The sequence below is a fragment of the Oncorhynchus mykiss genome, chromosome 4 (assembly GCF_057628025.1).
Source record: "Oncorhynchus mykiss isolate SJ-2025 chromosome 4, ASM5762802v1, whole genome shotgun sequence".
Lineage (NCBI taxonomy): Eukaryota > Metazoa > Chordata > Actinopteri > Salmoniformes > Salmonidae > Oncorhynchus > Oncorhynchus mykiss.
Window position 1 is genome coordinate 82773973 of NC_143025.1, and position 12635 is coordinate 82786607.

Below are 12635 nucleotides of genomic sequence, written 5' to 3' on the forward strand. Positions count from 1 at the left end.
TCTATGCTGTCTGACTGTGTGTTTTTTGCTATTAAAGGATCTCAGTTGCAATGTAGAAGGGGCTCTCAGAGAATTAATTGATAGACACTGAATTGATCTGAGAGTCACAGGGTTGTGGTAGAGCTCATATAATTAAAGATGGACTTTGATAACTAACTCTGACTTGTGTTGTGGTTTGCTCCAATGATTTTGTAAATAGAGGAAATTTCCACGACACTGGCTAACTTCAGTTGAGGGATTCCAGATCCGAAGTAAATAGAAATACTTTAGAAAAACGCAGATCCACGCCACATTGGTGAGGTGGGTTGCAGGAGAGTATTTTTAAGTTGAAGTTTAGGAAAATATTTTACAAAGATATGCGAAGAAAAAGATGTGAAAAGATATATACAAGGGACAAAGGCAAAGACGTCTGACTGCTACGCCATCTTTGATTGGATGAGAACCTTGATGACCTTGTACCTAGCCTCCACTCAGGCAGTGGCAGTGCTGGCAACACTTGCTGCAGTAACCCATGGGGAGGGGGTCACACACGGACATTCAGAGAAGGATGGGTCCCGGTCTCTCCGGGGCTATGGGATCCGGGGGGTCGGGGATGGTCTGCCGGGCATTGGGATGACAACCCAACTGGGGATGAGGAGGGCTTTTAGAGGGTGGAATAGGGGGGACCAATTGGAGGTTTACTTAGTAGCATTGCAAATATCATGGTACAGCTATATAGACACTCAATCATCATGTTACTTTTTAATGGTACGTTTACAAACATATATTTTGATAAATAGCATTGAAACCTGTGTCTCATTCTGGTAAGTGGTGAAATAAGTATAGCCAGTTATAATTGTATTGGCTTAGCAGATAATAAGAAAAGACGATCAGTATTTACCTGGCTAAAAGAGAATGAATATAATATCTATTGTTTACAGGAAACTCATTCAACATTTTTTTTTTTACTTAGATGTAATTTTCACCACACCTTGTCATTTCCATCACAACCCATATTTTTGAGGTAAATTAGTATGTTATGTATAATTTACATACATTTATTTGTTTTAGATATGGAAATCACATGGTTGTTATCTTAATCTCACTAAAAGGTTGTGTGGAAATATCTTATTTTTCATGATAGATACATGTTTTCAGCTGACACCAAGGCAAGTTTATACATTCAGGCGTCGTGTTGAATTATTAATATTAGGAAAACCTTAAAAATCACTTTAAATAATATTCAATGTACAAATGTATAAGAAATCCATTATAAATCAATTGTATGATATTTCATTTTCAACTAAAATGGATGTTTAATGACGTGATGGGAATGACAGGGGCGGCAGGTAGCCTAGTGGTTAGAGCGTTGGAAGATCGAATCCCAGAGCTGACAAGGTAAAAATCTGCCGTTCTGCCCCTGAACAAGGCAATTATAACCCACTGTTCCTAGGCCGTCATTGAAAATAAGAATTTGTTCTTAACTGACTTGCCTAGTTAAATAAAGGTAAAATAATAACATTCAAAATCTACTATTCACAGGGATATATCAAAACATATCTACTATTCACAGAATGCATGTCTCCACAAACAATAGTGGGACAGATACGGCCACACAGTGAGCCACAGATAACTACTGTGGTTAACTAAAGTAGTCAAAAGGGCAACTAGATGTCATACTATCAAATAGAAATAGAAATGGTAGATAGAACAGAACATATTATAGATGTATTTCTACTAGAACAAAACACATGTACAGATAAAAAAAAATGAGGTGTTAGTATATGGAACCCATACTCTCAGAAACAGAGCACTACAGCCGAAAATCTGCACAAAAAAGAAAGAAAAGGAAAACATATACAACACAATATGTTTATTATTATTATTATTTACCTTTATTTGATCAGGGAGTCAAACCGAGAACAAAGTCTATTTTACAGATGAGCCCTGAATTACATAAATGACAGAAAATACACACATCAAAATATACATGTATAATGCAAGCAGAAAGAAAAACACGGTCATAAAAAAAAACACATTCATGGTAACAAGGTCCTTATTCAGCTTTCTGAATTACACTAGCGGGGCCAGAACATTACATTTGAGTACATTTTGAAGATTGTTCCACAAATACAGTGCAAGAACTAAATTCTGATTTACCAAAATCATTTTCAAAGTTAGCCATCGGGTGTGGTAGACCGGGTGTGGTAACTTGTGTGTCTAAAGTTTAGTAATGATGTTAGATACAATGGGACTTTTTGTAAAAATGCTTTATAAATGAAAACATAACAATGTATCAACCTACAGTACGTGACATCAGAGGGCCATCCAACTTTCTGGTAGATAATGCAATGATGAATACCAAAACTGTCGCCCATAATAAAGCGCAGTGCGCTATGATAGATAGCTATGTAGAACCAGGATCTTTCTAAAAACAACTAGATACAGGTAAAGGTTATGGTAACCTGTCCGGGTAGTATCAGGACACACCAGTGGCGTCATGGATACAGGACACACTAATACCTGGGAGGGGGGATATGTTTGAAGCTAAGATGCTGACAACAGGAATTTAAAACATTACCCTCATATCAAAATCCTAATTAAGTCATAATCGCTGTAGGGTTAATGAAGTATTGATTCAGAATAATTCTCTCTGGCTGAGTTTACGGGCGTTTTTCTCCATTTCTGCCCTTGCTGCTCATTGGCTGTGACTAAGGAGGAAGTACCACAATCTGCTTTGCCACTCCTGAAACATTGAGGATGTTTTCTGCCGCTGTCGGATGTCTCACTGTTTCATGTTTATATACTTGAACAGATGAGTATGTGACTGAGAAACAAATCACACAGTTCAACATTTCTGACTGGGTGTGTGTAGGAATTACAAAACCGATCACAGAGCAGATCACCGAACATCTCTGAACAAGCTGTAACAAGAACAACCTGTTGTCTGGTGAGTCTTGATCTTTTTCTCTTTAATTATAGACCTCACGAAACTACAGACTTAATTTATCTAAGAATATGGTAGCTAAGTGAACATAGTTTTTCAGTTTTATAGATCTGCTTGTAAATATGAAGGGAGAGGATCCTTAGAGCCATTTTGAAAGGTCAAGTGAAATAATCAAAACACATGCTTTATTTACTGTATTGGCAAATCCTTAGGCCAAGTCTGATTAAGTGTTTTTACACATGAAAAATACATTTGAAACAATTTTAGAAGAGATTGTCATTACCTAAACCATATCACATTGCAGAACAAAGCGGAAGAGCAGGTTGGAACTGTATTAGTAAAGGGTAGAGATTTGAAGTTACTTGTTTAAAATACACCTCACCAACCATTGTAAAATGTCCATAAAATTGAGACTAAAACTGAGACTAAAAGTGAACTATTGACAGACACAGACCTGAGGTGGGTGTGTATGGCATGAACGAGAGAGACGTGATAGTTGTCTTTCAGCTACAGGGTAAAAGCAAATTAACAAATAAAAGTCTATTTTATAGATAAAAGCAGACTTGTCCCTCTTGAATAAGTTGACTGACATATCTTATCATGTTGCTTGACCCTGTATCGTCCACTTCCCCTTTGTTGTAACAGGATTTGGTTTACAGTTCTGGGCTGACATATACTTTGTGTAGTTGTTGCATTTGCTATTTTCTCATACTTTCTTCCTGTACACAAAACAAGCTGTTAAGAAGTAAAACAAGCAGTTAACAAGTAAAACAAACTGTTAGTAAGTACAACAAGCAGTTAACAAGTAAAACAAACTGTTAGTAAGTACAACAAGCAGTTAACAAGTAAAACAAACTGTTAGTAAGTACAACAAGCAGTTAACAAGTAAAACAAACTGTTAGTAAGTACAACAAGCAGTTAACAAGTAAAACAAACTGTTAGTAAGTACAACAAGCAGTTAACAAGTAAAACAAACTGTTAGTAAGTACAACAAGCAGTTAACAAGTAAAACAAACTGTTAGTAAGTACAACAAGCAGTTAACAAGTAAAACAAACTGTTGGTAAGTACAACAAGCTGTTAGTAAGTACAACAAGCAGTTAACAAGTAAAACAAACTGTTAGTAAGTACAACAAGCAGTTAACAAATAAAACAAACTGTTAGTAAGTACAACAAGCAGTTAACAAGTAAAACAAACTGTTAGTAAGTACAACAAGCAGTTAACAAGTAAAACAAACTGTTAGTAAGTACAACAAGCAGTTAACAAGTAAAACAAACTGTTAGTAAGTACAACAAGCAGTTAACAAGTAAAACAAACTGTTAGTAAGTACAACAAGCAGTTAACAAGTAAAACAAACTTAGTAAGTACAACAAGCAGTTAACAAGTAAAACAAACTGTTAGTAAGTACAACAAGCTGTTAACAAGTAAAACAAACTGTTAGTAAGTACAACAAGCTGTTAACAAGTAAAACAAACTGTTAGTAAGTACAACAAGCTGTTAGTAAGTACAACAAGCAGTTAACAAGTAAAACAAACTGTTAGTAAGTACAACAAGCAGTTAACAAGTAAAACAAACTGTTAGTAAGTACAACAAGCTGTTAGTAAGTACAACAAGCAGTTAACAAGTAAAACAAACTGTTAGTAAGTACAACAAGCAGTTAACAAGTAAAACAAACTGTTAGTAAGTACAACAAGCTGTTAGTAAGTACAACAAGCAGTTAACAAGTAAAACAAACTGTTAGTAAGTACAACAAGCAGTTAACAAGTAAAACAAACTGTTAGTAAGTACAACAAGCAGTTAACAAGTAAAACAAACTGTTAGTAAGTACAACAAGCAGTTAACAAGTAAAACAAACTGTTAGTAAGTACAACAAGCAGTTAACAAGTAAAACAAACTGTTAGTAAGTACAACAAGCAGTTAACAAGTAAAACAAACTGTTAGTAAGTACAACAAGCAGTTAACAAGTAAAACAAACTGTTAGTAAGTACAACAAGCTGTTAGTAAGTACAACAAGCAGTTAACAAGTAAAACAAACTGTTAGTAAGTACAACAAGCAGTTAACAAGTAAAACAAACGGTTAGTAAGTACAACAAGCAGTTAACAAGTAAAACAAACTGTTAGTAAGTACAACAAGCAGTTAACAAGTAAAACAAGCTGTTAAGAAGTAAAACAAGCAGTTAACAAGTAAAACAAACTGTTAGTAAGTACAACAAGCAGTTAACAAGTAAAACAAACTGTTAGTAAGTACAACAAGCTGTTAGTAAGTACAACAAGCAGTTAACAAGTAAAACAAACGGTTAGTAAGTACAACAAACAGTTAAAAAGTAAAACAAACTGTTAGTAAGTACAACAAGCAGTTAACAAGTAAAACAAACTGTTAGTAAGTACAACAAGCTGTTAACAAGTAAAACAAACAGTTAGTAAGTACAACAAGCAGTTAACAAGTAAAACAAACTGTTAGTAAGTACAACAAGCAGTTAACAAGTAAAACAAACTGTTAGTAAGTACAACAAGCAGTTAACAAGTAAAACAAACTGTTGGTAAGTACAACAAGCTGTTAGTAAGTACAACAAGCAGTTAACAAGTAAAACAAACTGTTAGTAAGTACAACAAGCAGTTAACAAGTAAAACAAACTGTTAGTAAGTACAACAAGCAGTTAACAAGTAAAACAAACTGTTAGTAAGTACAACAAGCAGTTAACAAGTAAAACAAACTGTTAGTAAGTACAACAAGCTGTTAGTAAGTACAACAAGCAGTTAACAAGTAAAACAATCTGTTAGTAAGTACAACAAGCAGTTAACAAGTAAAACAAACTGTTGGTAAGTACAACAAGCTGTTAGTAAGTACAACAAGCAGTTAACAAGTAAAACAAACTGTTAGTAAGTACAACAAGCAGTTAACAAGTAAAACAAACTGTTAGTAAGTACAACAAGCTGTTAGTAAGTACAACAAGCAGTTAACAAGTAAAACAAACTGTTAGTAAGTACAACAAGCAGTTAACAAGTAAAACAAACTGTTAGTAAGTACAACAAACTGTTAGTAAGTACAACAAGCAGTTAACAAGTAAAACAAACTGTTAGTAAGTACAACAAGCAGTTAACAAGTAAAACAAACTGTTAGTAAGTACAACAAGCAGTTAACAAGTAAAACAAACTGTTAGTAAGTACAACAAGCTGTTAGTAAGTACAACAAGCAGTTAACAAGTAAAACAAACTGTTAGTAAGTACAACAAGTAGTTAACAAGTAAAACAAACTGTTAGTAAGTACAACAAGCAGTTAACAAGTAAAACAAACTGTTGGTAAGTACAACAAGCTGTTAGTAAGTACAACAAGCAGTTAACAAGTAAAACAAACTGTTGGTAAGTACAACAAGCAGTTAACAAGTAAAACAAACTGTTAGTAAGTACAACAAGCAGTTAACAAGTAAAACAAACTGTTAGTAAGTTCAACAAGCAGTTAACAAGTAAAACAAACTGTTAGTAAGTACAACAAGCAGTTAACAAGTAAAACAAACTGTTAGTAAGTACAACAAGCAGTTAACAAGTAAAACAAACTGTTAGTAAGTACAACAAGCAGTTAACAAGTAAAACAAACTGTTGGTAAGTACAACAAGCAGTTAACAAGTAAAACAAACTGTTAGTAAGTACAACAAGCAGTTAACAAGTAAAACACACTGTTAGTAAGTACAACAAGCAGTTAACAAGTAAAACAAACTGTTAGTAAGTACAACAAGCAGTTAACAAGTAAAACAAACTGTTGGTAAGTACAACAAGCTGTTAGTAAGTACAACAAGCAGTTAACAAGTAAAACAAACTGTTAGTAAGTACAACAAGCAGTTAACAAGTAAAACAAACTGTTGGTAAGTACAACAAGCTGTTAGTAAGTACAACAAGCAGTTAACAAGTAAAACAAACTGTTGGTAAGTACAACAAGCTGTTAGTAAGTACAACAAGCAGTTAACAAGTAAAACAAACTGTTAGTAAGTACAACAAGCAGTTAAGAAGTCAAACAGACTGTTAAGAGGTAAAACAACCTGTTTTGTGTACAGGAAGATTCAATTGACTTAAAATCATTCAAAAAGTTATATTTTTTTTGCAGAATGCCCAAAATGGTTTCTGGAGTTGTACGCGTTGTCCTGTTCTCGATCCTTGGTATAGGAGGATTTCTGACGCTGTTTGTAATGTACTATCAATCAGCTCCATCTCAGATCTGCCCTCCCCAACCTGCTTTGCCACGTCATTACTCAAAGTCACCTGAGAACAGCTCCTTGTCTAAGAAGCAGCCAGAGCCAGACAAGCCCATCATGCTGTTGTGGTTCTGGCCAGAAAACCGCAGGTTTGATTTTAGAGATTGCACCACTTTCTTCAACATTGATGGCTGCCAACTGACAGATGACCGGTCTCTGTACAACAAGGCAGATGGGGTGCTCATCTTTCACAAATCCATCAAACATGATTTATCCAACTTGCCTCCATCACCTCGACCACCATTCCAAAAGTGGATCTGGTATCATGTGGAATCACCTACAAACACAATTAGAATACCTGGTCTAGAGAACCTTTTCAACTTGACCTTGAGTTATAGGGAAGATGCAGACATCCCTGTACGTTGGCGCTTAACTGCAAGGAAAGGCCAGGGTGAGGACTTTGTGCTGCCCAAGAAGGATAAATTAGTTTGCTGGATTGTGAGTAACAATAACCCTGCAACTGGAACAGCAGTAAGGGATAACTATTACAGAGAACTTGTCAAACATATTAAGGTGGATGTCTATGGAAAAGCCTTTGCAAGATTCTTGAGATATGAGGACTACTTCTCAACACTCTCCAGCTGTAAGTTCTACCTCTCCTTTGAGAACTCAGTCCACAAAGACTACATCACTGAGAAGCTTAACGGACCACTTGTAGCAGGAACTGTGCCAGTAGTATTGGGCCCACCGAGACAGAACTATGAGGACTTTGTCCCGGGAGATTCCTTCATCCATGTTAATGATTTTCCCAATGCAAAAGCCCTGGCTGAATTCCTCCTGAAGTTGGACAAGGATGATGAGGCATATCTGCGCTACTTTCAGTGGCGTAGAAACTTATTTGCTCAGCAACATCTAATTCAACTGAGTCAAGAGTTCATCCAATCTATTTGTTATGCCTGTGACCATATAGGCAAACATAAGGAGTACAGGGTTGTTCCTGATCTTTACAAATGGTATTTGGTTTAATTAGTCTCTTCTGATTAGCTATTACCATCACTGGTGTACCCCCCTCCCCAGATATGAATATGAACAGGTTATGAACCATGACTAAAATGTTTAGAATTACAGGAAATTAGCTGTAAAACTGCAAAGTTTTCGCACAGCCTTATAGCAAAGTGTGTAGAATATCACAAAATGTGCTTAAAAATGTACAATTCTCTCAAAATGTAAAATTCTCTAGCATGAGATCACCTATTAAACTTCACATGTTTTTGCGATACTGCGGTAGGCCACTTGTGGAAATATTTTTCTTGAGGAAATCTATTTGTGGAATGTACTACTCTGCTGTACAGACCCAAGTGCATTCAACCTCATTGCGATACATTGAGTTTCATTGTAGGTCTATTTGGCGGGGAAACAGTGAAGCCAGCTGTAGCCTATTGCCTGTTTCTGTTCATTAGTCTTTTTTTTTATAAAGTGAAACAATGCTATGTCTATTTGTTGCTTTTCATTGAATCACGTAGCTGTTACTTAGGCTTTGGTTTAAAATAAATTCGTTTAGAAAGGCAGATTTTAAGGCTTCTATGTTGTATTACAGACTAACGAATTTATGAAAATAAACCGTTCCTACGGAAATATTCGGACCTCGCAAAAGGCCGACATTTTTTCGTTTCAATTAAAAAAATATACTCACATGACAATAGAAATGGAAACATTGTGATTTTATAGACACAAATTATGAAAGCGATGGAGTCCGTCGGTTACTACGCTCTCACCATCATCAATATCATTATTTACATTATTGAAATTCACCAAATAATTTTGTTTATAAGCCCACAAATGAAAACATTGCGGTATGTGTAAAGGACAGTAAAATATTATATTTCTCAGAAGTTATACGTGTGTCAAATCATTCCTGCACCAACATTGTTAGAGATGGATGTGATTGGTACATCTCTTCCTCTTCAAATGCATTATGTGTGTAGGTTTGAGTGAGAGGCAAGAGAGAAAATAGAGAAGGGAGGTAGGTGTCTGATGAATCAGGAATCAAGGGTTTTGCACCAAATATCAACATTTAAAGAGGTCTATACTCTGCTTGTATAGTTGCATCTGTGCCACGGACTTAGTCTGGCTTTAAATGTCTTCAAATTAACAATTTATATGTTGGATTCACGACTCCATCTCAACGAAAAATGAAAGACTAGGGATAAATCAAATATACTTTATTTCAAGTTGGATTTGATTTAGTTATATTATTTAACTCGATTTACTTCTTCAATTGTTTATATTTGGTTGCATTGACAACCAATCACAATTCAATATCATTGTTGAAATACATAAATAGCCTATTAACGTCTCCAATTTAACCCAAAATAAAAGTTAAAGAATGGGATTAAGCCAGATGGAACTATCCAAGCGGTAGATACAGTACATCTCCTTTAAATTCTATATTACTTTTGTAATCCAGTAAATAGCCTAAAGTTAAGGCTGTCTTACAAACTAATGTAACATTCAACCTTACAGTGAGGAAGACATCCATAGCCACATTGAGGTTTCCCGGAACTATACATTATAGAGTAATAACGCATACATCTGTTTTTATAAATCAACACATTATTTGGCATTGTTTTTCCATTTAAACTTTTAAATGGTTGAAAGCACAGTGATAGACATTTAGATGAAAACTAAACCAAAAAATCTTGTTTTTCCATTGGAATTTGGTTGTGCTATTAGATGGTTGAAAGCACAGTAATTACACATTAGACATTTAACTAACTTTTGGCTGTCTTTTTGAGTGGGTGAATAAATCTTGTAATCTCATTGATCAACATCACTCTCAACCAAATATTACCCAATTATCCAGGTGGAAATGACGTGGTGTGCCCAGTGAGTAGAACCTGAAAGCATTGTGGATTTGTTTGCTAATCCTGCTCTTCATAGTTCAGTGAAAATGCCAATGTTTACAAATAACTTTCCTGACCTCATTCGACATGTAAACAAATAGTTCCTGGTTTATATTATATTGTACGCTAATTAGCAATGAGTTCTCCATATGGAAAATTGACTGTATATAGATATTAGTACAAAAACATTTATAGACCTAAAATGAGGCTGTATATCGTTATATAAAATGTGCGACTAAGTGAATGTTCCCTTTTCTGATCACTTCCATGTCTCCTTAAAGTCGAGACAGCTGCTTGTTGATTGTCCACCATCTCTCTATGTGTAGGGTACAGTATGCAGCTTCAGCATATGGCACGTGGAGAGAGGAATTATTATTTATTTTATTTTGTATTTTATTAGGATTCCCATTGGCTGTTGCGAAAGCAGCAGCTACTCTTCCTGGGGTCCACACAAAACATTAAACATGACAGAAAAATAATAGACAAGGTCAGCTCAAGGACAGAACTACATACAATTAAAAACGGCACTCATAGTCTACACATTGTTTTACCATCAATGCATACAGTGCATTGTGAAAGTATTTATTCTCCTTGACTTGTCCCACAGCTGAAGTAAACGGTGTGAAACTGGTCATATGATCTCCACACCTGGCCAAGAATGTGTTCTTGCCTGGAGCTGCAAAACTGGTCATACAAGTAGCTGTCAAGATCAGGTTTCTAGATCCCAGGCCAACACACTGACAAGGTTCTTTATCTCAAATATTCTTGGGGGGTTTCATACAAGGATACTTTATGGACACACACATGAATGAAAGGTGGTGGAATGGTAGTGGTTTTGAAACAGGGGAAAGAGGTAATGAATACACTGTACATGTGATAGCACAAGAGCAGTAATACCATTAAGATACGAGTGTATAAATGTACATGCTACCTGTGCATATAACAACACAGGTACAAACAGAAGCAGAATACAATATGAATAGGCAATAGTTTCATTCCAAAACAGTATATATCAATTTTTAGAAATGATGGTGAATCTGCTTGTATTGTTCAAATAAATTATGAAAGCGATTGGTGTTATTGTTCACTGTCTAATCATGGCATGGGGTTGTTCAATGACAGACATGTATTTGTTTAAAATCTACTTGATGGTTTCATTTCAGAGAGACAAATAATCATGTTACTTTTGTTGCAAAATGTTATATATGGTTGATTTAGAAATACGGACCCTTTTGGATGTTAACTGTTTTTGAAAATTAAACCTCTTTAAACTGCTTCATATCTATCTGAATATTTTCTTCACTCTGTCTGGAATCAAGATCTAATAGTGTCTGAGACCATACTATTTAAGAATATATTTTTTCTTTAGGGGGAAATGTCATTACCACCACATCATAAAATGTGATATTTTAGTTGAAAAGACTATTACAGAAATTGTGATGTAGGCATTTTATATAACATGATTCATTTTTTTTCCTGTATTTTTTTCAAACTCTTTTGAAGTTTTCTTAATAACATGTATTCTTCATTGTCATGTCTAAATGTCCATATATGTCTTAATGCTACTCAGAAACATGTATTTACCACATCAAATACGACATTTGTTACATTATTTTAGGAATTATCTTAAGAACATGCATATAAGGTTCACATATGGGGAAAATAATCAATATCAATTGTAATTGTACACCTTTCCCTCAAAAATATGTACCGTAATGACTTAGCGTAGCGTACTGACTGTCACGACTTCTGCCGAAGCCGATGCCTCTCCTTGTTCGGGCGGTGCTCGGCGGTCGACGTCACCGGTCTTCTAGCCATCATTGATCCATTTTTCATGTTCCATTGGTTTTGTTTTATCTTCCTACACACCTGGTTTCAATCCCATTCATTACCTGCTATGTATTTAACCCTCTGTTTCCTCTCATGTCCTTGTGAGAGATTGTTTGTTGTTCAGTATTCGTGTTGTTTGTATTGGTGCGCGACGGGTCCTCCGTACCTACTTTGTTTTATTGTATTCATGGTTTTGGAGTTATGTTTGTTTTCAAGTTATTAAAACAACTCCATCCCAATAAGTTTGATTCTCCTACGCCTGACTTCCCTGCCACCTATACACACGACTCTGACAATGACAGAGTGTGCTGGAAATGACATATCATATTTTTTTTTTTAAACGGATAAATACAATTACATATTTTAATGTCACAATTGTACATGTTTTAATTTTATTGAATATATAGAACAAACCATTAATAACCTCAAAAAACAAAGGCTACATGCATCAAGAATTTAAAGCATCTTTAAGAAGAATTTTGGGCTTTAATGCATTAGGCAGAAATACATGGTTGGAACCACTGATTGACATTAAACAAATCTTTGTTCACTGGCTGCAGTCTATTGATTCAGACTCATGAGACAGGTGTGTGCTCACTCAAGATTTTGCCCTCAATGCTCTCTATTGCTTAACGAGAGAGCACATTTCCTCCTAGACTGCGCCATCAAGCATCATATGCCGTTTGGTCAATGGATGGGGGGAGCCCTATCTGGTAATAGACCAAGTCCGTATTGTGGCAAGAACAGCTCAAATAAGCAAAGAGAAACGATAGTCCATCAATACTTTAAC

The 12635-nt window shown here is 35.3% G+C and overlaps 1 protein-coding gene across 1 annotated transcript; it reads left to right on the forward strand.

Annotated features, from left to right (window-relative positions):
• The first annotated feature begins 2697 nt into the window (after positions 1-2697).
• On the forward strand, positions 2698-12087 carry LOC110522526 (4-galactosyl-N-acetylglucosaminide 3-alpha-L-fucosyltransferase 9). The gene is made up of 2 exons (XM_021600972.3): positions 2698-2929; positions 7025-12087. The coding sequence occupies exon 2, from the start codon at positions 7026-7028 to the stop codon at positions 8136-8138; it is 1113 nt and encodes a 370-aa protein (XP_021456647.1). The 5' UTR covers positions 2698-2929; position 7025; the 3' UTR covers positions 8139-12087.
• Positions 12088-12635: the final 548 nt, after the last annotated feature.